The sequence below is a fragment of the Pagrus major genome, chromosome 2 (assembly GCF_040436345.1).
Source record: "Pagrus major chromosome 2, Pma_NU_1.0".
Lineage (NCBI taxonomy): Eukaryota > Metazoa > Chordata > Actinopteri > Spariformes > Sparidae > Pagrus > Pagrus major.
The window spans coordinates 17,379,440-17,406,241 of NC_133216.1; the positions used below are offsets into that span (position 1 = coordinate 17,379,440).

The following is a 26,802-nucleotide window of genomic DNA, read 5'->3' on the forward strand; positions in this document are numbered from 1 at the left end:
TAATCTGTGAGTCATTTAGTGATGGAGGAACATCATCTGTTGTTATTCTCTTATTTGCTTTAAGGGCAAGACTTGAATGCTTGCAGCTGGTGTCAGTGGGAGTTTTGGCCCTGTTGGGTTGTCTCATAAAACAGTTAGACAGACATTTACAAGCTAACAAAGAAGAGTTTACAACTGCTCCACACAGACTGTGACATCTAGAGCTAGGAAGAAAATTAACCTTGCCACAGGATCTCTGCTGACACAACAATTATCTGATCATTCTCACCATAACAATCCGTTAACCAACAGATCCACAGAGGATGCCATATCTACTGCCCTCCACTCAGTCTTCATGCAGTTCAACACAATGCAACTTAGCCACTGAGTGACATCACTGGAGGCAATTAATCAGATTACATGCAGCTTCCTCTGAAGCCACAGAAGGCTTTGTACTACATCTTCACTCAGCAGTAGGAGGCCACAAGTCCTATAAACACACTTTAATGTGTACATTTGGTGGACTTACCCTTTAAGACTTGCCTCTCCACCCCTCTTGATATTGGCCTGTAATCAGAAACACATTGCATGTGTGTGAGTGTATGTATGTACATAGATGTGTGCAGATGTAGGTACAGTATGTATATGTACGTGTGTTCAGCACATATGTTTATATGGATATATGGGTGTGTATGTAAATATATTTATATCTAATATGTGATTTATTAATTGTACTTAGAGTTGTATATAGTTAGATGGGAGCGTACGAAGGTACACAGGTTTAGGAATGGAAGTAAATTGATTATGGTTAATCCTTTTCGGGCATGTCTTGTTAATGGAAAATACTTTGTAACATGCTTTTCTTTTTATTATGCTTATTTGTTGAACTAATTTAGCATTTTGTTTTGTTTTCACATGTCTGAAATAAATTTGCATTCATTCATTCAAACTCAGAAATAATATTTTTTTTACATAACTGAATAAACAAGCTGTTCTCAGAGGAAAATAAGGTCCCCAGACCACCGTCTGAAGCTAAGAAAAGTGGCAGGGTCCGCCACATATAAACAAAGTAAAACTGTGTTGTCCTTTAAGATCAGTTAGTTTATTCAGTTAATTCAGTCATGAAAACAAATAAAGTTTGAAACAGTCAATGAAGATCTTTCTCCTCTGATTTACATTTCTTCCCCAAAACTACATATTGCTCCTTTAAGTAACAGTGATGGTGAAGCTCTGTTGTTGTTCTCCACTTCCTCCAGCAGAGGGCCTGCAGTGTTTATGCACATGATGAGCATGCTCTGCTCTGCTCAGCTGTGCTGGGCTGTGATGCAGGAGGAGGAGGAGGAGGAGGAGGAGGAGGGGTAGCTTCTTTTCCTGTACATCATCGAAAGTATCTGGAGCCGGTGGGCGGTGCAGAGACCCCTGAAGACACGGACAAGGAGCCTGCGGATGCTGACCGGAGGATGCTGTAGGTCGAGGGGCCCACATCTGATTGGAGGGCGGCGTCATATTTAGTGTTTTTTCTCAGGAGACAAGCCGCTTCACATGAAAACTGTGTGAGAGGAACAGGCCTTCTTTGTCTGAGTGCAGACAACAAAAGTGTGTTTTCTCTCAGGGCTCTCAGCTTGTGTGCTGACATGTCGCCTCTTTAAGGACCCCTCTGCAGACACACTGTCTGTAGGTCGGTCGGTCGGATAACAGAGACAAAACAGCACCTGCTCAAGATCTGCTTACGAGTGTTTATGTGCTTACTGCAGGGATGACATCGTAGAGAGCTGATGCAACGTGCTGAAAGCTGTCAGGAGTGATTTACAGCTGATCGACACAGATGTGAGAGTGTTGACGAGGACTGAGAGGCCTGTAAACAACCTGACTCCGCCGGTAGATGCTCTTTTCTCTGACGCTCTTCCTGTGGAGGCTCTACCGACATTTCTCCATCATGTTCAGCTCGGAAAGACTCACAGTCCCGGATTATGTCAGCCGGCTGCAGAGAGGGAGGAGCGGCTCCGTCTGCAACCACCGACCGGTCTCCCCGGGCATCAGCGCCGACGTCCAGGCGGTTTTGGACAGCTCCCTCCCCGCCCTGCGCTGCGCCATCAGGAGGCTGAGGACAGGGAAGGAGACCTCTGATTCAGATGAGACCCGCCAGGCCATCGCCGAGATGTACCAGCTGGTGGAGGAGGCCTGGGTGATGCCCGCTGTAGGCCGTCAGGTGGCCGAGGAGATCTGCAACAGGATCCGGCTGGATGGAGGCCTGGAGCTGCTGCTGCAGCTGCAACAGACACCTGCTGTGGAGATCACCTATGAGTCTGCAAAACTGCTGGAGCAGATACTGGTGGCAGACAACAGGTAGGAGTGTGGACAAAATAACGTGAACACTTGGACAAAGAGATCAGCTCTGCAATAAACAAATACCATTTTAAATATTTTTCTCTCAGAGAGGTGTTTACTCTAATCTGGTAGTCTGCGAGACCATCATATGTTGTCTCTGTAGTTAATAGCATTGCTACACAAAGATGTGAGTAGCTACTGAGGAGCGAGTAAGGAGCGAATCAGGAACGACTTGATAGTTAATGAATCATTAATGAGTAATTCCTGAATAACTTTGATTCAAGTACTATACCAGAAATTATGATGAGTAAGAATAGACTGGAAAAACACTATATTATTGAATCATTATGTAATGATTAGTTCATCAATATCTGTGAAGAACACGCTGGTTCGTGGTTAATCAGGAACAACTCATGAAAAAAGTGGTCAGTATGTTCATTCAGATATTTATGAACTAATTATTACCTAATGATTCATTAATGTAGTATCTCCAACTCTATTCTTTAGTAACTCATCATTGTCTACTACATAGTCCTCAAATTTAGTCATTCAGGAATTACTAAATAATGATTTAGTAACTGCTTACATTTTTATGTACCTTATTGTAAAATGTTACCAAGTAAAACTGTGGATGTTTGTGCCATATGATGTAGCCAGGACAAAATAACAGGAACTACATGATAACCTTAATCTACAGCCTCAAAAATGACAGAGATGGATCTCAAGACTGTTTTTATTTAGTCAGATTTTTTCTGATTGTTCACTGTATTCATAGTTGTCTATAAAATTGTATTTTATCTTTTTATTTTATTGACTTATTTAATAGGGACAATGCCCGAAGCCATTGTTTCATCTTAGAATGCAACAGGTGCAGTATAGGACTTCTAGCCATGGTTAATTTGTAGTCCTTGTCCCATGATACAAACTGTAATACAGACATGAGAACAAACAATAAGACAGACATAGACAAGCAGCCACTACAAACAGTGATTGTAACAACCATGATGAAGAACAATGACTGAACATAATGACTAACAACAGACAAAAAGGGAAAGAAACAGAAAATGTGCAATATATGTAAGCTATATAAAACATGTAACTCAGTAATATTTGAAAACTGTGACAAACACCCATCACAGAGGGAAACATGACATTTTAAAGTTTTGCCCAAACAGCGGTCCAAAACTAAATATTATTTAATTTGCAGTGACATAAAGCAGAGAAAAGCAAGGGGAAAAGCAGCTGGTGCCCATAAATGTTTTTCATTTTTGCTTGATAAATGACTTAAAGCAACAATGTGTAACTTTCTGGAGAAAGCTAGTTGATTACTGAGTCTTATCTGTAGGCAAGTCTGGGTCGGTGATTCTGGTCTGACAACAACCCAAAGTGGCAGTGTTTGACACTGTTCATGCCACAGTTGTTCAGGAGTATCTCTGGCTAACTGCTTTTAACCATATTTACAATCTTCTGTTGGCAGAGATTATTTAGCACGGATGGGTATGGGGGTCGTCCTCAACCTGACTCGGCAGCAGGAAGACGCACAGCTGGCTCGGAGTGTCTCAGGGATCCTGGAGCACATGTTCAAACACTCAGAGGAGACGTCCGTCCACCTCATCTCTAACGGAGCCCTGGACGCCCTCCTCTTCTGGTGCCGAGGTACAGACCCCACCGTGCTCCGCCACTGTGCTGTGGCACTGGCAAACTGTGCCATGTACGGAGGCCACCGCTGCCAGAGATGGATGATTGAGAAACAGGCGGCTGAGTGGCTTTTCCCACTGGCCTTTTCCAAAGAGGATGAACTCATCCGCTTCCACGCGTGTCTGGCTGTGACTGTGTTAGCTACAAACCGAGAAATTGAGAAAGAGGTGGTGAAATCTGGGACCTTGGAGCTGGTGGAGCCTTTCATCGCATCTTTGGATCCAGATGACTTTGCCCGCAGTTTACTGGACAGTGCAGACTGCATGCAGGGCAAGACGGCCGCTGACCTGCAGCATCTTTTGCCGTTACTGGATGGCACAAGAGTGGAAGGAAAGTGCATTGCAGCCTTTTACCTTTGTGCTGAGACCAGCATCAAGTCTCGTCAGCGTAACACCAAGGTACCATCACTTTCCATATAGCTCAAAACTAGGGATGCACATAACTGGGTATTTCTCTCGTTGCCTATACAAGCCTGTGGACGATTTAAGTTGTTTAATGCTGCTGGACTGTGGATTTCTTTGTGAAGGGCTCAGGTTGGATTCTCAGCAACAGTAGCTTAAGTTAGTTGAGAAATGGAGTCAGCTAACATAAACTTAACGGCTTACAGCACAACATAGGAGTTTCGTGGAGCCCCTTTAAACTAAAGTTCTTAGAAAAATGCTCTATGGTAGCTTTGTTGTGACAATGACTTTAATTTGTCCTCCTTTTAGATATTTCAAGAGATCGGAGCAGTGCAGAGCCTGAAGAAAATTGTCATGTACTCCAGTAATGGCACAGCTTCCAGCCTCGCCAAGCGGGCGCTGAGTATGATGGGGGAGGAAGTGCCGAAACGCATCCTGTCATGTGTGCCGAACTGGAAAACCTGTGAGGTGCAGACCTGGCTGCAGCAGGTTGGCTTTAGTGCCTATTGTGACCGTTTCCAGGTGAGTTAAACAGGGATATAGATACAAGCACGGAGATCTACATATAATACAGTATGTCTGACATTTCTAACTACCCTACTAGGAGCTCCAGGTGGATGGAGACCTCCTGCTAAACATCACAGACCAGGATCTGAGCGCTGATCTGGGCATGACGGCAGCCCTCACTCGCAAGAGGCAAGTGGTACAAACCTCTCAAGACACGTGTCTGAGGCTGAGCGACGTTAACACCTCTGTTCTGTCTCCTCCTCCAGGTTTTTGAGAGACTTGCGTGTGCTGAAGACTTACGCCAACTACTCCACATGTGACCCAAACAACATGGCTGACTGGCTAGTGGAGGTGGACCCTCGATTCCGTCAGTACACCTACGGCATGGTCCAGTCAGGAGTGGATCGCAACAGTGTCCAGAACGTGACTGATCAGCAGCTCCAGCTCGACTGCCACATAGACAACGGAGTCCACAGAGCCAAGATCCTGTCTTCTAGCCGCAGGCCCTTAAAACCGTGCCACACAGACGCCAAGCCTGCAGGGCCCGATGTGTTCATCAGCTACCGTCGGACCACCGGTTCCCAGCTGGCCAGGTCAGAACTCATGGTGTAGGGGAAAAGGAGATTAAATTAGAGCCAGGGCAAGGACAGAAGACATTTGTACTGTCTTTATTCATCCTTACCTCACTGACTTTCTCATTTTCTCTCCTGTCCCAAGCCTTCTGAAGGTGCACCTGCAGGTTCGAGGATACAGCGTCTTCATAGACGTGGAGAAGCTGGAGGCTGGTAAATTCGAGGACAAACTGATTCAGAGTGTACAGAGGGCACGTAACTTCATCCTGGTCCTGTCCGCAAATGCGCTTGACAAGTGCATGGATGACACTGCCATGAAGGACTGGGTGCATAAGGTCAGAAGTTTTCCATTCTCAGCCTCTTTTTGCTAAATACTTTCACTCTCTTCCACCTTAAGCCCTTATTGAGATATTCCACATTTATCTTGACACAACAGCAGAACAGTATTAGCTGGAATGAAGGATGCATATAACATTCAAACTGGATGTGGTGGACATCGCTGCCCTATAAATCCAAATTGCAGTATCTACAGTCTTGGTCAAATCATTTGATAATAATTAAATAATTTGAATAATTTATGTGTCTGCATATAAAACTGTAATCCAGACTGCAAGGATTACAGCAGTTGTTATGTTTATCATCCCAGATTTGATTGATATTTGTTTTCATTAAGGCATGAACTAGACTTTATTCTATGAGAGCATATAATTAATATTAAAAATTAATAACAATTTCCTCAATTACAACTTTTTAAACATGCAAACACTAAAACATACAGGTATTGTACAATGTAACAAGAAATTAGATTTAGATTTTCAGGAAGAAGACAAGAAGAAGCACTTAGCCTTCGCACTACATATATATTTATCTGTTTAAGGTAATACAAAGGCAGAGTGCAGTATCTGAATTTTGGGGGTCATCGGTCACATAATTGGTCATGAATTTCAAGCCATGAAAATAATTTTTCTCAGCTTCATTGTTAGTGCGGTTACTGCGGTTGGCCCTTGTAGAGCCGACTGGTATCTGAGAAGCGATTCGGTGTTAACAAATGATTATTTTGCCAGTTCAAAACATTTTAATTCCTGGCTGCAAAACAACTTCAACAATGGTGTGCTGTCATGCTGTAACATTCTGTTCTTCGTCTAAAAAGCCATTGATCTTGGCCACTGATGTGTGACAGTGTAGTTTTGCTTTGTGATGAGTTGTCCTCATGTCCCTGTTGGACCTCTGCTCTCTCTCACATATTCGGTTATTTAATTTGATGTAATCCTGTCAGATACTTTTGGTTGCACAAAAGCTGTGAGTCCCTTGAAACAGGATCAGAACATGTCACTGGTTTTTATCTTCTGCAGAATGCCTGAGAATTACTGTACAAGTGCTTGTGCAGTTTTTTCAGTCTTGTTGCATTCATATTCCCTGTCTGAGCTATATGTGACATGCATATTGCAGCTGAAACAAGGGATCAGATGTTTAACTTGCAAGGGATTCCAATCAATAATTTGTGCTTTTTCAGGTCTGGACATATTTCATAGACTCAAAGATTTTATCCTTCATGTTGCAGGAGATAGTCACCGCCCTGGCTGGGAAGAAGAACATTGTTCCCGTCACGGATAACTTCATGTGGCCCGATCCCATGTCTCTGCCAGAGGACATGAGAGCAATTCTCAACTTCAATGGCATCAAGTGAGTTACTGTTTACTGTAAACGTAACCAGGATTATGCTGTGGTTATTGGTTTGCACAACCATGAAATTGGGACAACATACTTTCACACTGTTAACCACATGGCTGTGTGGCGCAGCTGCAGGAGGGAGAATCTGTCTCGACAGGTTTCACAGCTTCACGCGTTTGAGTTGTGTGATAACGACACAGTTCCTCCTCATGTGAACATTATTAATCTTTTAAAGCCTCTTCTTTTTTTAATGAATATTTTATGAACACTAGGGTTAACTTTTCAAAGTTAGAGACAACTGGTTTTCTTATAATGCACACCATCAAATGCCTACTCTTTTTCTTGACACAGATGGTCTCACGAATATCAGGAGGCCTCGATCGAGAAGATCCTACGCTTTCTGAAGGGACACCAAGACCAGGTCGACAGCCCGGATGCCTCCAAAGGGCAGAAAAAGAAAGAATAAGATAATAAATGACAAAAACAGAGTTTGATCTGAGCTACAATAACTTCCAATGATGCCAAATTCCACATGGCCGATGGTGAACTGGCCTAGCAGCTTCCCCCCCTCTGCCCAAATGCATGTGAAGTGAATCTGATTATGATTCGATTGCATAATATAAATTGAGCTAATAAATGACTAACAATAAATGAGATTAAAAAAAGGGGATTTGTATATAATAAATGGTAAGCCTTTAACGATAGTACCCTCACACTGCTGTATATGTTTAATCAGGTGCAGTATACGCCTTCCGTCTCTCAGGAAACTAACTGTGATAGATCAGCCGACATTGGCATCCAGCAAAATCAGTCTCCACTAACCGATCAGTCTTCATTAAAGTTGTATGCAATCATCTTTTGTTTAACTCATGTACTGTACAGTCACAGGGGTAAGGCAGGTCTCTGATTTGACTGACATTTGTTTTCTGGGTTGTGATAGCGAAGAAACATTGTTTGAGGGCGTAACAGTCAACGCTGGAGACATGACGTATTGTACAGAAATAAATGAGCTACACGCTGCAAAACTGCATCCTTACTTTAGCTGAAGACAGGTTGAAGGAGTGCACAGGCAACAACAAATAACCAAGGAGTATTAACCATTTCCTTCCTGTAAAAGTGGATAAAAATTAAACTTTGAATTGATGTACAGGACTCAAAAATGTACTGATGTTTTATTCACCACACGATTGGGTCTGATGAGAAATTCATTGTGGCTTTGCAACTTAAATTTCATCCTTGTTCCCTCGGTGTGTTTAGTAGAAGCAGTCGAGTAAAAACAAAAAGAAATCCAGTAATATGACACACTGAAGCTTTGAAAAGCTGCAAATCCCTTCATCTAAAATCAAGATACAAGAAACCCTTTGCTTTGAAATAAACGTATGAGAAGTCTTGCAAAGTAAGCATTCATTAAGATGTGTTGGTTTCATATATATATGTATCACTGATTGTATTATTATAACCTGGATGCAACATATTGCCTTATTATTGTTTTCCACCTCATAGCATTTATTGAATATACTCTGTGTAGTTTACATTACTTTATTTTTCAAGTAGTAAAACAGGATTTCATTTTTCATCGTCATGTTTATTAATGTTCTCATTGTGAAACAAACATGAAATGGTCCCTTTATTTGAATCATGTCAAAATAAAATGTGTCGTAAAACATTTAACAGTGAAACTATTTGACTTTTCATTACTGTGTGACAGAAACAATTTAAACCACCATCTTTATCACAAACTGTACCAAATGGTCCAGTCGTTGTCCAATAAATAAGACGATTTCAACGTATAAATAAAGTGAAGAATTAACAGTATTTTTGGTACGTCTAAGAATGGCTTTGACAACCAAACCAATCCGTCTCCATGCAGATCAATTCACAGTAATACTTCAGTTAACCTCTAAACTTCCCTTTGTGCATTTTAAAGCTGATGTGGCAGCTCTTGTTCCCTCACTGTGCCACCAGGACCTGACCCCTGTGTCCATGTTGGCTGTGGGTCTGTGCTCTGGGACTATCGCGTGTTGTTGTGGTGGTGGGAGGGGAGGGGAGGGGAGGGGGCTCTTCAGGGAGTTTGGATTTCGCTCTCTGCTTTATGGAAGGAGGAGGTGTAGCTCAGTAATCCCTGGCTGCCACTACCATCCCTCTCTCTCTCTGCTGTGTCATTCAGTTCGGCACAGAAGATCTATCTGCAGAGTGTGATTCTGGGAAATTCAGGTGGTGACTTCACTGTTCTGAGACCGCGTCCAACAACAGATTTAGGATAGCAGTTAACGTGACCGACTCTCCATTCAAATGTGCAAACAGGCAGTGATGGAAGAAGTACTCTTCAATCAATCAAAAAATACAAGTACCTTGAACAAAACCACTCAGGTAAAAGATAAGGGTGTGGTGGCTAAGAATTGATAGATCTTATATACTATATACCACATTACCTGTTACAGGGAGGATTTCGCTCATGTATTTTTCCTAAATTAATAATAAGTTCAGAATAGTTCATTATTAAACAAGTCACCTATATTGGCATAAAAACATATTATAACCTTCATTTCTTCGACAATATACATATGATCTCAATAAATGGCCATTTTTAGTCCTAAAACATTTCTAAAATCAAAATAAGGTTGCATTTGGCACCTCCCTTAGTATAACTTACTTGACTTCCATAAAACAATGTTGGTTTATCTTCTGAGAAGTTTCAGGCCACAAGTGAAGTCGTATCTCATCACTTGCCTGCTCTTGTCAACAAATCACTATTTTCACTGGGGTGGTTGTACGTAAATCGACGAGCAGCAGCATTTGACTAAACAAAACGCATGGTGAGAATTTCATTAAACAAAACATTTGAGCTTCACCTTTAACGTGTTTGACATTTAGGGTATTCCCTTATTAGCAACCTTGCTGAGAGTTAAAGAGTAATGTGCCATACTGTACTGTACCACTGTACTTAGCAACCGTGTCGGAGTCAGATGATTGATATGCTGCTATTAATAAATGACCAACTGAGAACACATTACGTGAACACCCATACTTGATATGTTTTTGAACAGCTGAGGAGTTTGGCCTTTTATTTTACAGTTAGCATCTTAACCTGTCGTGTCTCATTAGACCTACTGACATTAATACATCCAAAATGGAAATGTAAGGCACTTACACTGTATCGAAAATATATCAAATAAAAAAATGATAGCTTGTGTTGAATCTTGCCGAGATTTGATTTGTAATGTCAGTCAGGAGATTGATTCTTCATCCTTTGGTTTTGATCACTTTGCTGTGACTTGTTGGAGGAATCCCATCGCTGAGAGAGCTAACAACAGTCAGCTGCCCCGTCAAAGTCTTTCCCTGCATCACAGATGGACGTCTGTGTCAGAGCTGCTCACCTCATAGACTGACACCAGGATGAACTCGCTGCCTCTCGTCAGGTCAGGATGCCGATGTGGTGTCTCTGTGCTCTCTCCTCTGGTCCAAACACTGCAGGGTACTAGAAAGACAAATGTGAACACCTTTTAATAATTCATAATAAATATATACAGTATAAATAATGAGCTGTTTGTCAATGAGGTCAATTATGCCAGTGAGGCAAGTGTGAACTCACCCAATTATTCCAGTGGGGATGAAGAGGAGGATGGCAGCGAACAGGAAGGGGAAGCCCCTCATGAAGTGCAGAGTGGCTGGGTAAAGAGAGTTGAAGACGCCGCTGCCCACCAGAAAACATAAACTCTCCACACAGGCTACAGAGGCAAATAGGGCCCCTGGGAGAAAGCACAAACACAGTTATGTATACAACCTGCAGGACACAGGCTGTCCCTCGAGACAAAGGGACATGAGCTTCAAATTAAAGTGCGCTGTAGCATACTGATCCAATTATGATAATTCAGTGACTCATTCAAACACTACACAGCTGACACACAGAGTGGGCTCTCATCTGTCTCATCTGTTTTTGTGGTATTTGTACATGTTCAGTGACTGACCTTGTTCTGATGGGTCCACCAACTTGGACAGCTTTGACCTAATAACAGGTGTCACAGCCACGAAGAGGAAAGACAATCCATAACCTGGTGACAGACAAATTAACAGTTAAAATACATCAACACACAGTCCCCATGGCTGATATTTAAAATTTCTGTTCTAGTATTTGTATGCATGTATATGTACAGTCATAAAATGGCCCATATGTTTTGTGCTATTGTGCCCGCAGGCTACAAGCTGTGAACATACTGAGTGTTTTATTGCCTGGTATGTAAGGTATCCGACATACACAACCTGTTCAGTCTGTCGCTTGCTGAGCTGTGACAGCATGACAGCATTTGCCTGGTAAATACATACTATTAACACGTGTGGCTGATAAAAGAGTGCATGCTTTAACAACCTTTCTGTAGAGCTGCGAAAGCACAAATGACAGAGGATTACGAAAGTAAAAGCAGAATTTTAAATTTAATTGTAATGTCATTAAATTAATGTGCTTTTTTACTGCAAAGGATTTTAGTTGGTCACATGTCACCGTGCCTCATTAAGGCCAAATACACTAAAAAAAACTCTAGATTCTCTAACCTGTGAACATGAGCTGGGTGGTGTCAGCTACAGAGAAGACCACCAGCCCTGTGATGTTGGAGGCCAGACCAATGACACCCACCCAGGAGTCTGCCAGACAGCGCTGCATGATCTTCAGCCCCAGCAGACTGGTGAGGTAGGCTAGGTTGTTAGCGGCTGATCCATAGCCAATGAGGGCCGGCCCCCAGCACAGCGGGGAGCTCAGCTCATACAACACAAACAGCTCCCTGCAGCCGAAGTGTATGGCTACCACCAGAAAGAAACACAGCATGTAAAGCCACAGCTTACATCTGTGAAATCTTCCCCCTGCCTCGGCAGTACTGCCTCCTGTTGAGAAGAGGTGCCAGACAGCTTTATGGTGGCGAGAGGTGAGGAGCTTGGCACTTGGGTCTGTAAGGACAGACTCACGGACAAACAGGTAAGTGTACAGAGCTGCAGCCAAGTTAGCGGCCAGGGCAAGCCAGAATGGGTTGATGTACCTACACACAGGTATAAAAAACACAATGATTACCAATTCAGATAGCAAATATTTTCATACCTCTCTACATACTGTGACTAGGAACCACCGCACATTTCTTACCCTTGTGCCTGCCGCCACTTCCCTCCAATGATGCTGGCTAGCATCCCTGAAATGCCTATACAAGCCTCCAACACTGCCACCCTGAAGGTGCGGGACCTCCTGTCACTGGTATCAGCCACATATGAAAAGCAGCCGGCCAGGATGGCGTTGAAGTCACCTGAAAGGCCACTGAGTATCCTGCCCAGTAGAAAGTAGACCACAGGCAGCTTCAGGTACATCACCACGAGGTAAACCACTACTTGGAGGGCCATGCCCAGATTGGGGATGATGAGAACAGGTCTGCGACCCGCGAAGTCACTCCACGAGCCCAGGAGAGGCACCACCAACAGGCCTACAGAAAAGCCTGCAAGACTGATGTACAGGCTCCAGTGGGCTGTCAAGGTTTCCACCTCCTGCAAGAAAAAACAAACAAAAACAAGTGTAACCCAGCGAACAGGATGGAGATTTTTTCATGTTCAGGGACACTGTGATCGAAGGTGAAGACATTCAAGTTATTACTGCTTGGTCCCTCTCCTACCCATAATCACATTTACCCTGCATGCTAGATGTAATTAGATGCACATAAAGCACATATAGCACACAATGTCTGGGCAGCAGAACGAAAAACCTCCGACCTCATCACTTCTTTGTTGCTGAGTTTCAACTTTTGACGGCTGTTCCTCTTTGTGGAAACTGTTTCTGGGTTAAATGCGCTCTTCCTTTGATATTCAAAAAGCACTGCAGATCTTTTTTCCTATCCATGTATGTGCACTTGGGACACAGACGATGCTGCTTTTCTGTATCTCTATCTGCAAGTGTCACATTTTGCCTTGGATGAATGTGTGTAAATGTCTAAACCTCCATTTCTGTCTTTTGTTCATTGTGTGTTGCTTTCTATCTGTGTTGAATGCTATTGTGCTGCATGTTTTGATGGCTTATAATGCCTTCGTAATACCTTTCCATTAACATTAATATTCCCCATTCTGTTTATTTTTATGGTGTGTACTGTGTGCCACTGTATGGCATGTTTTGATCAATTTCATCTACCTGACGACGTAACATTAAGATGCCTTACATAACATCACATTCACATTTTTATCACTGCTTTACATGCAACTACTTAAAGGTACAATATGTAAGAATTGTCACGTTCCACATTAACTAAAATCATCAACTGAAAGTGAAAACATTTTTGACATCATGTCAAAGACGTGTGGTTTACAGGTAAGCATGCTAACCGGCTAGCCCAGCCGATCCTGTTTGGCAATACAAGTTTGTATTGCAGCGGAGTAAACAACAACAACAGCACTCCTGTTGCTCCGCGATGCTAGCTGCGCTGCTAACTAAGCCAACTCACAAACGGCAGCTAAAGTTAGCAGCGGTTAGCCTGGTTGTATGTTGCTGCCTATTTGTTTGCATACGAGTTCAACAGATAGTGTATACTTACATACCGCACCTTTAAATACCTGCTGTTATGACACTATGTAGCGTCTGTGCTAGCTCTGCAGGAGAAAAACAGCCTTTTGGCACCGTCCCTGTTTATTAACAAGTAAATAAAACTCAGCCCATTGACCCACACTTGTTGTGTTTGTAGATGTGATGCCTTATACATCAGAGTATCCCAAAGAAACTTTAAGGAAATTTTAAGGCTGTAATGATGCTCTGTGTTTAGCTAACTAGCATACCTGACACCTGTTAGCTAAGCAACAGAACCAGAACCCTTTAAAATGGCTGCTCATGAGAGTAACTATCTGACAGCTGTTGTTATAGGGGTGCCTTTGAGCCAGGCACTTTAATTAGATACTTGGCCAACAGCAAGAGGGAATAGGACTGATTATTGTGACGACTGGTTAATTTTGATACAAGTAACCGTGAAAAAAACACCTTCAGGAGAGGGTCGGGGGGCGCGGAGCTGTTGCTGCACTCCGACCTCTTGGAGCCATTGTAGCCGAGGTCCTCACTGATGCGGTCCCACAGGTACTGTGTGGACAGAGGCGCCTGCAGAGCCAGAGCAAACATGGAGAGGAACATCACCGGCTCCACAGCCACCGGCAGCGAGCATGTAAACGGCGGCCGGACGGAGCGAGTCGTCGGTACGTCAGCCTCCCCTCCTTTGACGCCACCTGGGTCGATGGTTGAAGCTTCATCGTCCGTGGACGCGAGCGCATCTGCGGGGAGGATCGCTGCGGTGTCCGGCTCGTCCATGGCAGCCCGACACTAAACTGTAAACAAAGACTGCGTCACCGTGACAAATCCTGTATTCGCAGTATTTGAACACAAGCGAGACGTGAACTAGATCTTGCTCTCTGCTCCTTTCTGAACCATTTAGCTAACTAGCTTATCGTGCTAACCTCGGTTAGTTGCTCTGTGCTGGACGAAGCATCACGAGTTTAAAGACAACTTCTCTACCAGCTCACTCGGGTCAGAAAGCTGCACATGAAGCAGGAACTCAGCAGCCTCGTCTGGACGAAGAGCTCAACTACAGGTTTTTCTGCTTAACACTCGTACTTATCACCAAGAGACGGGTCACAAAGTTGTGACAGGGCATCTTTAATTAAGCTAACTAGCTATTTTTAGCGCAACTGTTGCTGTGAGAGCTCAAATTGAGCATTAACACGTAACCTACATTTCACTACAAACCAGGGCCAATGTTATTTCCTGTTTCTGTTGTGGGTTTGTTAGCCATCACTTGTGCACATGTCAATAATCAGTATGTAATACTAACAACATGAACAGAACATACAGCTAGAAAAGAAATGAAACACATGTAAGGATCATTACAGCATGAGTTATTCTGGTAGTGTTACATAATGATTCATTTGACATGTGCATGATGTCAAAGCCTTCAGGGGCTCTACAGCAAAAAATAAATTTCTTTTTCTTGGCACAAGCAAATGCACATGTGCTTACTGTTTAAGATATATTTGCATTTTCAACTTTGCAGCAGACCATTTAAGTATTACATAACACATGTCTAAAATCATGATGTATTGTGCACAACACCCTCCCCAAAAGCAAACTGCAGGTCACACATGATGAGGACAGAATTGGCTCATACTGTTTTTCTAAGCAGATCTGGAGAGATTAGCCATGTATAAAAAAAAAATGCCGCTATTAATTGGGAGCTGTGTTAACTCATGCCAAGCATTACTTACTAACCTCTGTAATTATGTCTGACTGACAGACCTGAACAAAACAGGAGGGTGTGTTCTGTTTTTCTATGTGGATTCTTGTGAAGAAACATGATCCTTGGAAGTGATTACTCATAATCAGGCCTTAACTTTTATAAAGATAGTTGGCTGAAGTCTGACAAATCTGCCTTACTCAAAATTGACTTAAATAAAATAATTTAAAATCAATGTATTGTTTTATTCCATCTCTAGAGTGCATTTTTAATATCTGTCCAGGGACTCAGTGCACACAGTAAAGGCCTTCAGAGCACCTCCATGGATCACGTCAGAAAAGAAGAATACATATTTGGGCCATCACAATATCAGATTTACACCTCATGATTATCATGGCCAAACGGATGAATGCTACTGATATTAACACAATATTGCTACAGGTCAAATTCATCATTAACTTTGTTTTGTCTCTTTTTTGATCATGAAAAAACAACCAGATTAGCTGATAAACAAAAGATCCACAAGGCCTCACATCTGCACTGGATTATTCACCAGTATTGTCACATATGTGTTTTTAATAGGATATCAATATATATTTTTTTTTCTATCACGGTCATACATATACATATACATATATATTGTATATTATATAGCGCTCTCAGTCAAATTCATCTGAACTTTGTTTACTGTGTGTTTTGTCTGTTTTTTTGTCAAATTAATATTTGTTTTATGAGTGTAGGGAGGTAAAAGGAGAGTATTTATAATCATAAATCTCGGTTGTTTCTACAAGTAATCAGTGTAACGCTCCGACATGAACCTATTAGGATATCCATAATGACAATTTAACATTATTCTTCGTAGTTTTAATGTAAATTTTTTTTATTTTTTATTTATGTTTACTTTAACATTCACAGTTCAACATGTTTCACTGCGATTTGAAAGCAGCATTTCATATTTGGCCTCTGTTATGTCTTTAGTGATTAGGTTATCGCATGAAATTCCTTTCATGAAAATAGTGTTTTTTATCATATCAATTATTTAATTATTGTGTTTTGAAACCTAATATTAGAGAGGCAGGTGTTGTCCTCCTGTGACCCCTTTATATTTAAAATCTTGTGTCTGGAAAATAAAAGCAGCACTGTGTTCGGCTGTTTCATCCATTTAACCTATAGCTAACTCAACTGCACCCACTCATGTTTCACGTACAAGTACATATACTGTACTTATTACTTTTTCAGTTTTTTTAAATCTGAATTTTTTTTAATTAATGTATTTTTTTTAAATTTATCTGAGTCGGTGAGGTATTTTAGATTACTTCAGACTGAAGGTATTTTTTCCTGTAAAGGAACTGTCAGGGACTTTGACCGTAATTTAATACCGTCCAACCACAGGGTTGCCCCAGACAATAAATCATCAATCGACACTCTCCTGAAAAACTTTTCACCTTTCCGTTTCACACACACACACACAATAGGAGGATGATCTGGTTTGTCTACATTTCAGCCTGTCCGGGAGGCTTTTCTTAGGAATCGTAACAGTGGTTTTCATTAGTTACACCCACATGAGTTTAACTTTGGTGTTTGATGGATTTGTTTTTCATCCTGGGACGTGCCATTCCACTTTATGAATTTGTGCAATGTGCTCAGTTGACAACATGTAATTAAATCTTATCACACCTGACACAGACAAAACAGCTGTCTCATTTTACGGTCAAGATAAAAAAAGATTAGTTTTTCTGTTTATTGCTCATAGTTGCTTACCTTATCACCATATCACACCCTGTTCATGCAGGCCCCTCACTCTAAGGTTAATTTTTAATCCTTTTTTTCAGGGTGCCTTACTGTATTTCCCACCATATATACTCAGAGATCGTCTGTTACTGCCTCTTAGATAGTAAGCCGGTGTCGCTAATAATTTTTTCCCCTCTGACTCTGTATTACTTTGGATGCCCATCACATCGTGTGGAGCATGGCGGGATTTCTCACATCTCTGTGGATGTATAGGAAATACATTATAATAGTCCTGACACCTCTTTTACTCCTGCCTCTGCCTCTGATCATCCCAACCCCGGTAAGAACAATGAACACATCTGTGTGTTTTTCTATAGTAGGAGAAATCTGCAGGCAATTTACTTTACTTTAAACTTCAGATCTACTGAATAGGGACAGCTTGTCTAATTGCATGATGTATTGTAGTCCAAAGCTGTACAACACATAAACCGAGGCACCACTTTATTACTTTAAGCCTTCAAATATTGCTGAAAATGTACAGTACGTATACTATTTTATTTTATTATATGTTATAACTCTTTACCCAAAACTTTTGCAATACATGTTTAAGATAATGTTAAATATGTGCCATTATTACTACCACATGGTGGAGTTAAGTCATCATCTTGTAGAGACACTGGTTGGAAGCCTGGGTGAAAATGGACTAAACAAAGTCACTTTTGCCGTAGTATTGTTGCTTTTTGGATTAAATCAACTTAATATGAGATATTAGATATTTGTTTGGAGCACAGATCTCCTCCAACACCCATCAATCTTGTCAGGAAGATGGATTAAAGAAGTTAAGAAGTGAGAGCTTAAACGTTTCAAGACAAGGTCTATGGGGACGTGAGGGACGTGCCCTCTAAGATGTCCTCCATGTGCTGATTAAGAAAAAACTTTAGTCTTGCTTCAGGAAGAGGACCATTTTTGTGGCAAATTTTGTTTGTCAAGCTTGGGAGAGAAGGCAGAATATCTCGTTTAAGACTGAGCTGCAAAATAACCTGTAATTTTGTCATGAAACATTTGACCTGTTTTGTAAACCCACTAAGGTCGGGCACTTTGTGTGAATAACAGGACAATAAAAGAGACCAGAATCAAATCAAATCATGATGTCTGCAGGTCACCCTCACTGCACGTTTAGGGTTCACTGGTCCATCTGAAATCTGATCCAACTCAGATTAGAGGTCTCAAAGGTCACACATCAAAGAGCAGCGCTGATTAAAGGACTTTCCAGGAGTTTTATCAAATCTGATCTCTGACCTTTGTCTTTTGTTCTATTAGCAGCGTTATGAACTCGTACATACGTTAGAGCACCACTCAGGTCTAGATTGAATACAAACACAGTTGTCATTTATCCAAACAACCTCTGAAAACCTCTATTAAGTAGGCCTGAGTAAAAAAAAAAAGAAAAAAAGATGACTCATTATTATGCTAAACCTTCAACTCTTGCCTGTGATATTAAACATAAAACTTGAATCACAAATATCCAGGTCATCATCTCAGATATTTTTCTCCTTTCCTTGCCTGTCCATTTGATAAGGAGTTAACGAAACTGAATATCAGCCTTATCATCAATAAATTAATGCATTTTGCTGCTGCTGCTATTTCTGCTACTACAGTGTGATTACTCGGAGTAAGCAGTGCATAGGTCACAGATCCCTGACTGTAGATGTAGCAAAACTCTTGTAAAAAATACTATGCATGATTCATTAGGGAAGGAAGTCGGAGAGGATGATATTTGAGAGTGGTATGATTTAAATGGGGCATATGATGGTTTCTATAGAGATATGTTTAGAAGTTAATGAGGCAAATAAGAGCGGACTCTGCTGTCCGTGAGTGTGATGATGAAAGTGATTGAAAGTGTCATTCTACCACTGAAGAGTCAGGAGAGAGAAGAGTAGAGGCTCATCAGGAATCTCATTGTTTAGTAACCCGACAGATTCACTTGGGAGGTTTTATGTAGAAAATTATTGTACTTGTGCTGTTTTGAATCAAATGAGACTCTCTCACTGCCCTGAGTATATTGTTTCAAAATGAAAAAAAAAAAGAAAAAAGGATCACAGGCATCAGCCTGGAAATGCATTCATGTCAATGACCCTTTGTGCCATGTAATCTTTGACTATGATAAATTGAAAAGTGGCATCATGTTCAGAGGCTCAGTCAGTCCCATAAAACCAGAGACCACAATCTCTGCTCCCTTTCAGCTCATCACAGCTGATCATTCTTCAATTTTAATGAAGCAGCTGAACATAATTGATAAACATAAACACAACATACAGCTAGAAAAGAAATGAAACACATGGAAGGATCATCAAAGTATTACAGCTAGGCAGTAGTCATGCAAAAGAACCTAATAAATTCCTTCAACCACGTAGACAAAAGCGGTGTGTTTACTTTGCCCTGCTAAGACATGTGTTATGTAATACTTAATGGTCCGCTGCAAAGTTGAACATGCAAATATATGTAAAACAGTGGGCACGCACGTGCATTTGCTTGTGCCAAGAAAAAGAACTTTGTTTTGTTGTAGAACCCCTTAAGGCTTTAATGCCGTGTTTCTCAGTTAGTCATCGCTTGTGCACGTGTCTAATTCATCAGAATGTAACTCTCGTCTTTTATCACAGGAAGGAAAATGTGGTTTTGTAATAATCCTCATGGCGCTGTACTGGTGCACAGAGTGTATCCCCCTGTCTGTGACCGCCCTGCTGCCCGTCATTCTCTTCCCCATGATGGGCATCATGGAATCAAGCGAGGTATTTCCTAACTGTATACATGCATTTTTATTAAATACCTCTTTAAAATTTGTTTGACAGGGTCTTTGAACTCTTTTGAAGGATCAAGGAATCAGTTTAATGCTCTCACATGAACCTATTTGGATTTCTTTCCTTATGTAGGTTTGTATCCAGTACCTCAAAGACTCCAACATGCTCTTTATTGGTGGGCTGGTGGTGGCCATCGCTGTCGAGCAGTGGAACCTGCACAAGAGGATTGCCATTTTTGTTTTGCTTATTGTTGGGGTGAAGCCAGCTCTGTAAGAAGCTTTTCTCTTTACACATAAACGTATACATGCCTCAGCTACAATATACATTTTGTATACGCCCCTGTTCACACTACTGAAATCCTTTGCATGCTGTCTTCAACTTTCCACCCTCCATATAATCATTTGTCTTGCGTCTTCCCCAGCCTGATGATGGGTTTCATGAGCACCACGGCCTTTCTGTCCATGTGGATCAGTAACTCGGCCTCCACGGCCATGATGCTGCCCATCGCCGGCGCTGTGCTGCAGCAGCTGTGTGAGACAGAGGCCAACGCTGAAGAGAGGGAATATAGCCTGACTGCTGCAAAGGATGGTCAGGAAAACCAGGCGTTTGAGATGGGCGACACCAAAGAAAATCATAAGAAAGAGCTTAAACCAAAGGACAGTAGCATCAACATGGGTGAGTGTGTAACAGTGATTTTGGTTCTCCTGAGATGCTAACTTTTTACTAATGTTGTTCTAATGGTGTTTTGCAGATGCACATAAAGATGATGACAGCAAAGACATGAAGGAAATAAAAGAAAATGTTATTTCAAGTAGGTTTTTAACTTTATCTACAGCAGACAGCTCAGAAAAGAATAAAAGGCCAAATGTAATCTTACTGTGGTTTGTTTGAGGTCAATGGCAACTTTGTCAACACTGAGTTAAACAATTACAAAACTGCTAAAGCATTGAAAACCAAGCAGTAAAATTAATGTCATGTCCAAGACACTTCAAATTAAGTAGTCTTTTCAGTGCTAAAGATGCCATCTCTGTCCTTCCAGAAGTTTGTGACAGGAGTCCGGAGGCAGAGCAGCGCAGACTTCAGAGGGAGCAGAAGTATGCAGAGCTGAAGAAAGGCATGAGCCTGAGTGTTTGTTATTCCGCCTGCATCGGCGGGACAGCCACTCTCACTGGAACCACACCCAATGTCATCATGAAAGGCCAGATCGATGAGTACGACCTGCAAATATGCACATGCACCCACACTAATGGGCATTTTTCCTGGAAGCAGATTCATAAAACCAGACTCAATCTGTGGGAACCAACCAGATACCAAGGATCATGATATAATCCTCATCATAGTGTGGTGGGCCAGATTGACTTTTTTCCCACTAAAGGTCTATTTCGACTACAGTAGGGTAGGGTTCCTATTGGTTTTGAATAAATTTTACTCACTTTGTCCATTGTGGTCATGTGGTAATACCAGTAGTAGCCCCACCTACGTTTTTCAACTAAGTCCAAATGAGCAACAGGACTAAACAAATTTCAAGTTTCACCCAATTGGCATTTGGATGTCAATACAATGTGCCAAATGCCCTTTATTTATAGTCATGCCAAGTCAATTGAGCAATAAAATTACTGAGAAACTGTAGTATCTGATAAGTGATGGCCTAGTCAACAGAAACAATACCCCTTTGGGAAAAAGCTTGCTGGGACTTGTAGAAAAGAGAGCTCAGACACCTGTTTGACTTATAATATTCTTCTGATATTTGTTATCATCAACAGACTCTTCCCAGATAATGGAGGCGTAATCAACTTTGCAAGCTGGTTTGGCTTCGCTTTCCCTACCATGCTACTAATGCTCGCCCTATCTTGGCTGTGGCTGCAGTTTATGTTTTTGGGCTTCAAGTGAGTTTGATGGACGAGAGTCATATTCTGATTGTTATTGCTGAAGAATCCGCGTTATTAAAAATGTATTTCCACATTGTGTTATTCCAGCTTGAAAAAGTCCTTTGGATGTGGCACAAAGAGAGATGCTGACAGAGAGGCATACCAGGTCATCAAAGATGAATACAAGAAGTTGGGCAGGATGGGCTTCGCTGAGGGCTGTGTGCTGGTCATCTTCACGTTGCTGGTTCTTCTGTGGTTTACCAGGGAGCCTGGGTTCATACCCGGCTGGGCCACTGTGCTCTTCAACAAAGACAAAACGTGAGTACAAAAACTGCGAGTCATTCAGTAAAATAGTCCTGATAAATCCTGAGATCCTGTCCAAAACATTTGTTTCAGAAGATAAAAGATAGATTCTGTTTTCTCTGGAGAGATTCCTCTGTCCTGTCAAATTGTGCAATATTGTTTAAAGGCCATATCACACAGCCCTTGTGTCAATCACTAAACTTTGGTCTCCATGGTGCCCGGTGTGTCCTAGCCAGTCTGTAGCTGTTTCACCCTAAATGGGTCCAGTGTCAGATGTTTGATTTGATGACCCGACCCTGTAATTCTCCGTCCGGTCCTGGGTTTATTCAAGAGGTAATGCAGCTAATGCAGTAGAAATTAATATATTTTAAACGTGTTTTCTCATCAGGTACGTCACAGATGGCACTGTGGCCATATTCATGTCAGCACTCTTCTTCTGCATCCCGTCCAAATTGCCCGGATGCTGCGGGAAGTCCAGTGATGGTAGGTCAGCTGGCATGTTTCAGATCATTTTGTGTGTGCAACAGGTGCATTGCCATACACGTCGTAGATAAAAAAAAAAAAGGTGTGTGAACAAATTGACGGTGCAGCTTTCGGAGATCACATTTTGAAATTAACAGCATTGATAAAATTGTGTGAAAAATACATACATCAGCATGCTTTAAGAGGAATAAGACTATATATTTGTTGAAGCATGAAGGCAGGAGCTTGATCTCTTTTTGGGTCTTTCTGTGCAAAACAGAAACAGTGGGTAGTGCTCATTCAACGTTGGACCACAATTTATGTTTGCGACATGTTGCGGTAAGTCTCTCACATAAAGATAAGCATGCAGTTTTATAGTAACGTTTGTCCTCTCGAGGTGTGTACACCACAAAGATGCAGTCAATAACTTTTTATCGCCTGTGATAATTCTTCTCGCTGATTCAGTGCTTCCTGAGTTGTAGCCTGATAGCACCAAGGTCAAGTCTGTACAAAGAGCTGCTTCTGTTCCTCCGACAAATTACTTTTTCTATCAATGAATATTTTTTTTGCTCTTGGTAACTTAAGTTAAGCGTGTCCAGCTCCTGCACATAAGCACCAAGGGTTGTGCAGCTCTTTAAAAGGTGGAAAAGCAGTTTGTTTTGTATACAGAGGAGTGACAGAAGAATGATTAACAAGCTTAAAAGATAGAGTTTAAAAGATATGACGCAGACTTTGAGGTGCCAAAGTCTTTTTCTCACATTGGGGGAAAAAAAATTAGTTTAAAAGTATGGATCCATTTACAACATCACATTTTGTTGTTGGTGTTTGATGGCTTGCCGTTTATCGCACTTCCTTCTATCTTCATGGAGTGCGTTTATGGTCACAACAGTCTTATCTGTCGACAGTAAAAGGCTCTCAGTCATCCAGTTCATGGTGATTCTAAGAGCTCTATCGTAGGCAACTGGACTTGTTTCAGTTTCTTGAAGACGTTTCACCTCTCATCCAAGTGGCTTAATCAGTTCTGACTAACTGGAGGGGAGTTGCAGGCTTTAAACCCTGTGTGAGTGTGTCCTTATAGAGTCGTTAAGGTCATGTGTGAACTCTGAGTCTCAGGTTCTTTAGGGTCACTTGTGAGTCATTGACCCAACTGGCCTTCTATATCATTATTTATGACTGTCCTAACTAATAGCTGATGAAAGCTGTAAATATTTGAGCTTCCTTCTTCTTTGTCTCCATGCTCTACCAGGGGCCCCTGCCAAAGCCCCTTCAGCTCTGCTTAGTTGGGACATCGTCCATCAAAAGTTCCCTTGGAACGTCCTTTTGCTTCTAGGAGGAGGTTATGCATTGGCCCATGGAAGTGAGGTAACTCAGCCGATCATAAAGTCCACATTTTTCTGAAGACAATCCTCTACAAATGGTTGGATGCTGACGTGTGTTCTCCCACCCTGCATAAAGAAATCTGGACTTTCTCTGTGGCTGGGAGAAAGTCTCATCCCGCTGCAAAGCATCCCTCCATACGCCATCACCATCCTGATGACTCTGCTGGTGGCCGCGTTCACCGAATGTTCCAGCAACACAGCCACCACCACTCTCTTTCTACCAATACTGGCCTCCATGGTGAGACTGAACATAATTGTTTTTGTTGTTTTAATTACGTTTATGATTGTGTACATGTTAAACAAATGAGATATTATGTGTTAACTAGTGAGACCGAGAGATGTTAGTTTGTTTGCAGGGCTAGTTGTTACCCCTTGCTTCCAGTCTTTTTGCAGAGCTAAACTAATCACCCTCGACTCTACACCCATACTTAAAGTTTGAAGGCCTCCAGTGCACATACACTGAGAATGGACTTCACAGTGAAGTAGGAGGCATCTTGTGTCCAAGCAGGAAAACTTTACACATGACATGACACGTACTCATAACACAGTGTGTTTGTGTGTAGAAAAACCTAATCAGAAACAAATGATTTGTCCAAGCAAGGTGTTTTATATACATCTTAAAACATGTCTGAAGGGGATCTTTAACCCACAGATTTAAGGGTTACACTGATCTCCTTATCTAACTCTGCAAGAAAGCACATAATCGAATTCAGTCTGATGTTATCTATGAAAGTATGTATATATTTGTGTGGAAATGAAACTGTCATCACTTGAGATCAAAAATAATTGCCTGCTGTCTGTAGCTGACATCTTAATAGTCATGTTTGACAAAACAAACAAACAATGCAACCAGTTCCTCTGGACTCTGACAGCTCTAGACTTGCCTGTTCAGCATGTGAATGAATTTCACTTTTTTTCTTTTTTTATCCAGGCCACCGCCATCAAGATACACCCACTGTACGTCATGCTACCATGCACCATTGCTGCCTCACTGGCCTTCATGCTGCCTGTCGCCACTCCACCCAATGCCATCGCTTTTTCTTTCGGAAACCTTAAAGTCATAGACATGGTAAGACCTTTCAGAACAGATAGAGACCCTGTAAGTGAGCATGATAACATGCAGACAGTGTTTTGGATAAAGGCTCATATCCGTTTTTTAAGATGAGCAGCTTATATTAATCCTTATATCTGATCATTATTATCTATTTGCCCAACATCGTGAATAATAATAACAAAATATTACAGAGCTCAGGCACCAGCAAATGCAATGTATACATGCCTTAGTATTTCAACTAACTGGAATTTTTTATATATATATATATATATATATATATATATATATATATATATGTATATATATGTATATATATGTATGTATATATATGTGTATATACATATATATATATATATATATATATATATATATATATGTGTGTGTGTGTGTGTGTAAGGCCTCTTCATATGGGCTGTTGACAAAACAACAATTTTGTTTATGTTCTGTTATTTTTCTGTTTGTTTCAGGCCAAAGCTGGATTCGTTTTGAACATTCTTGGGGTCCTAACCATCAACCTGGCCATTAACACGTGGGGAGTGGCCATGTTCCAGCTGGATACCTTCCCCAGTTGGGCTAATGTCACCAAAGGTCCTTGAATATGAACTCAAGGAAAGGGAGACAGGGGAGAAACTGGGGGAGATGAACAATGCCTGCATATCTATCAGGACTCCTCCACTGGAGGACTGGGCTTGCAGATGACTGTGTGTGTTTTTTAACGCTCCCCTGAATGATGTGCACTGAGGCCTGTGTCCTTGAGTTCTTCTATGCAGCTTTATATCCTGCCTCATGTTGTGATGTTCTTCAGGAACCAGCCCGACTTGCTGACTGGAAACACTGGAGCCCCATTTTTTTTGAGTGTACTGAGTTCAGATATAATATACGTTAAAGTGACTACGAGGAACTTTTAAGTGTTTATGAAACAATCTCATGATTCCTCTGATGACTGTAAATGATCTGTAACAGCAAACGAGACCATCAGCGAAAAAGACTGCTATTGTTATATTGTTATTATTAATGTCTGATCACATATATCACATATAAAATCACATATAAATACATTACCTCATCGAGATCCATCCTGGGTCTCTCTATCACTCGCCCAAAGAAATTTGGGTTTGTTTGTGGGAGCAGGGGCCAGTCTGGATCACAAAGAGATGTATATTGTGGCAAACTTTAATGTTGAGAATTGTCATTGCATCTGTATTAAACAGTGTTACACTATCCTAATGTCAAACTTAAGTTTAAACAGCATAAGCAGCTTTATTTCTCAGGCTGTGAGACTCACCCTTCATACCCAATTTTATAAAATAGACTGTTTCTACTTTTCTTTGTGAATGGAGCATTAAAGGACTCAAACTTTGTTTTGTTTTTTAAACCCTAGCATTGTAAAAAAAATGACAATTAAATTACTAGTTGAAATAAATAACTTTCAACAAAATAAAACACTGGGAAGGTGCATCCTCCCAGAGATTAACCAGCCTTCATACTGTATGTAGGCTGGAGAGAGACTTTTGTTTTGATAGAGAGCATTCCTGTATCATCCCTCCTTACTCGGAGTTGCAGTTTTGAAAATACTGCAGTTACTCAAACCAGTTTGTGTTGTCTGTCAACAACAAGATATTCAGCTTCCAAGAAAATCACTCTTTGGAATAGAGATGCTGCACGTTTCTGACTGAAACGGTTACATTTAATGATGGACTCAAATCTCATTGCCATCCATAGGATTAGGATCATCGGTCCCCCGACTGATTTAAAGAGAGCCAAGAGGACAGAAGGCAAATCCCTTCAAAGGGTCAAAACGATTGAAGGTAAGGGAAATC

At 41.4% G+C, this 26,802-nt stretch overlaps 3 protein-coding genes across 6 annotated transcripts; 2 read left to right on the forward strand and 1 right to left on the reverse strand.

The window, feature by feature from the left end:
* Positions 1-528: 528 nt before the first annotated feature.
* Positions 529-14,696, reverse strand: slc46a1 (solute carrier family 46 member 1). Of its 4 annotated transcripts, none has more exons than XM_073486788.1 (7): positions 14,148-14,649; positions 12,285-12,676; positions 11,705-12,183; positions 11,125-11,208; positions 10,749-10,905; positions 10,534-10,634; positions 529-546 (listed from the first exon to the last, which is right to left on the reverse strand). In XM_073486788.1, the coding sequence occupies exons 1-6, from the start codon at positions 14,466-14,468 to the stop codon at positions 10,577-10,579; spliced, it is 1,491 nt and encodes a 496-aa protein (XP_073342889.1). In that variant the 5' UTR covers positions 14,469-14,649; the 3' UTR covers positions 529-546; positions 10,534-10,576. The 4 variants fall into 4 exon arrangements, with proteins under 4 accessions (XP_073342889.1, XP_073342880.1, XP_073342861.1 ...); XM_073486779.1 differs by lacking the exon at positions 529-546 and adding an exon at positions 5,666-5,695; XM_073486760.1 differs by lacking the exon at positions 529-546 and having other exon boundaries at positions 8,316-10,634; positions 14,148-14,485; positions 14,615-14,696.
* Positions 1,724-7,622, forward strand: sarm1 (sterile alpha and TIR motif containing 1). Its single transcript, XM_073494974.1, has 8 exons — positions 1,724-2,325; positions 3,785-4,403; positions 4,716-4,928; positions 5,011-5,102; positions 5,180-5,506; positions 5,631-5,820; positions 7,047-7,168; positions 7,508-7,622. The coding sequence occupies exons 1-8, from the start codon at positions 1,862-1,864 to the stop codon at positions 7,620-7,622; spliced, it is 2,142 nt and encodes a 713-aa protein (XP_073351075.1). The 5' UTR covers positions 1,724-1,861.
* LOC141013155 (solute carrier family 13 member 2-like) lies at positions 14,666-26,343 on the forward strand. Its single transcript, XM_073486748.1, has 13 exons — positions 14,666-14,748; positions 19,779-19,907; positions 20,049-20,185; positions 20,338-20,591; positions 20,668-20,727; positions 20,956-21,127; positions 21,680-21,802; positions 21,893-22,102; positions 22,476-22,570; positions 23,796-23,911; positions 24,005-24,166; positions 24,860-24,997; positions 25,450-26,343. The coding sequence occupies exons 2-13, from the start codon at positions 19,809-19,811 to the stop codon at positions 25,576-25,578; spliced, it is 1,695 nt and encodes a 564-aa protein (XP_073342849.1). The 5' UTR covers positions 14,666-14,748; positions 19,779-19,808; the 3' UTR covers positions 25,579-26,343.
* The last annotated feature ends 459 nt before the right edge of the window (positions 26,344-26,802 follow it).

Coding starts and splice junctions, on each gene's coding strand:
- sarm1 (XM_073494974.1), top strand. CDS start 1,862: ATGCTCTTTTCTCTGACGCTCTTCCTGTGGAGGCTCTACCGACATTTC. Junction 5,103..5,179: donor GCAGCCCTCACTCGCAAGAG/GCAAGTGGTACA, acceptor CTCCTCCTCCAG/GTTTTTGAGAGACTTGCGTG. Junction 5,507..5,630: donor ACCGGTTCCCAGCTGGCCAG/GTCAGAACTCAT, acceptor TCCTGTCCCAAG/CCTTCTGAAGGTGCACCTGC.
- slc46a1 (XM_073486788.1), bottom strand. CDS start 14,468: ATGGACGAGCCGGACACCGCAGCGATCCTCCCCGCAGATGCGCTCGCG. Junction 11,209..11,704: donor CACCCAGCTCATGTTCACAG/GTTAGAGAATCT, acceptor GTCTGTCACCAG/GTTATGGATTGTCTTTCCTC. Junction 10,635..10,748: donor ATCCCCACTGGAATAATTGG/GTGAGTTCACAC, acceptor TTGTCTTTCTAG/TACCCTGCAGTGTTTGGACC.
- LOC141013155 (XM_073486748.1), top strand. CDS start 19,809: ATGGCGCTGTACTGGTGCACAGAGTGTATCCCCCTGTCTGTGACCGCC. Junction 21,128..21,679: donor ATGAAAGGCCAGATCGATGA/GTACGACCTGCA, acceptor TATCATCAACAG/ACTCTTCCCAGATAATGGAG. Junction 24,998..25,449: donor ACCTTAAAGTCATAGACATG/GTAAGACCTTTC, acceptor TGTTTGTTTCAG/GCCAAAGCTGGATTCGTTTT.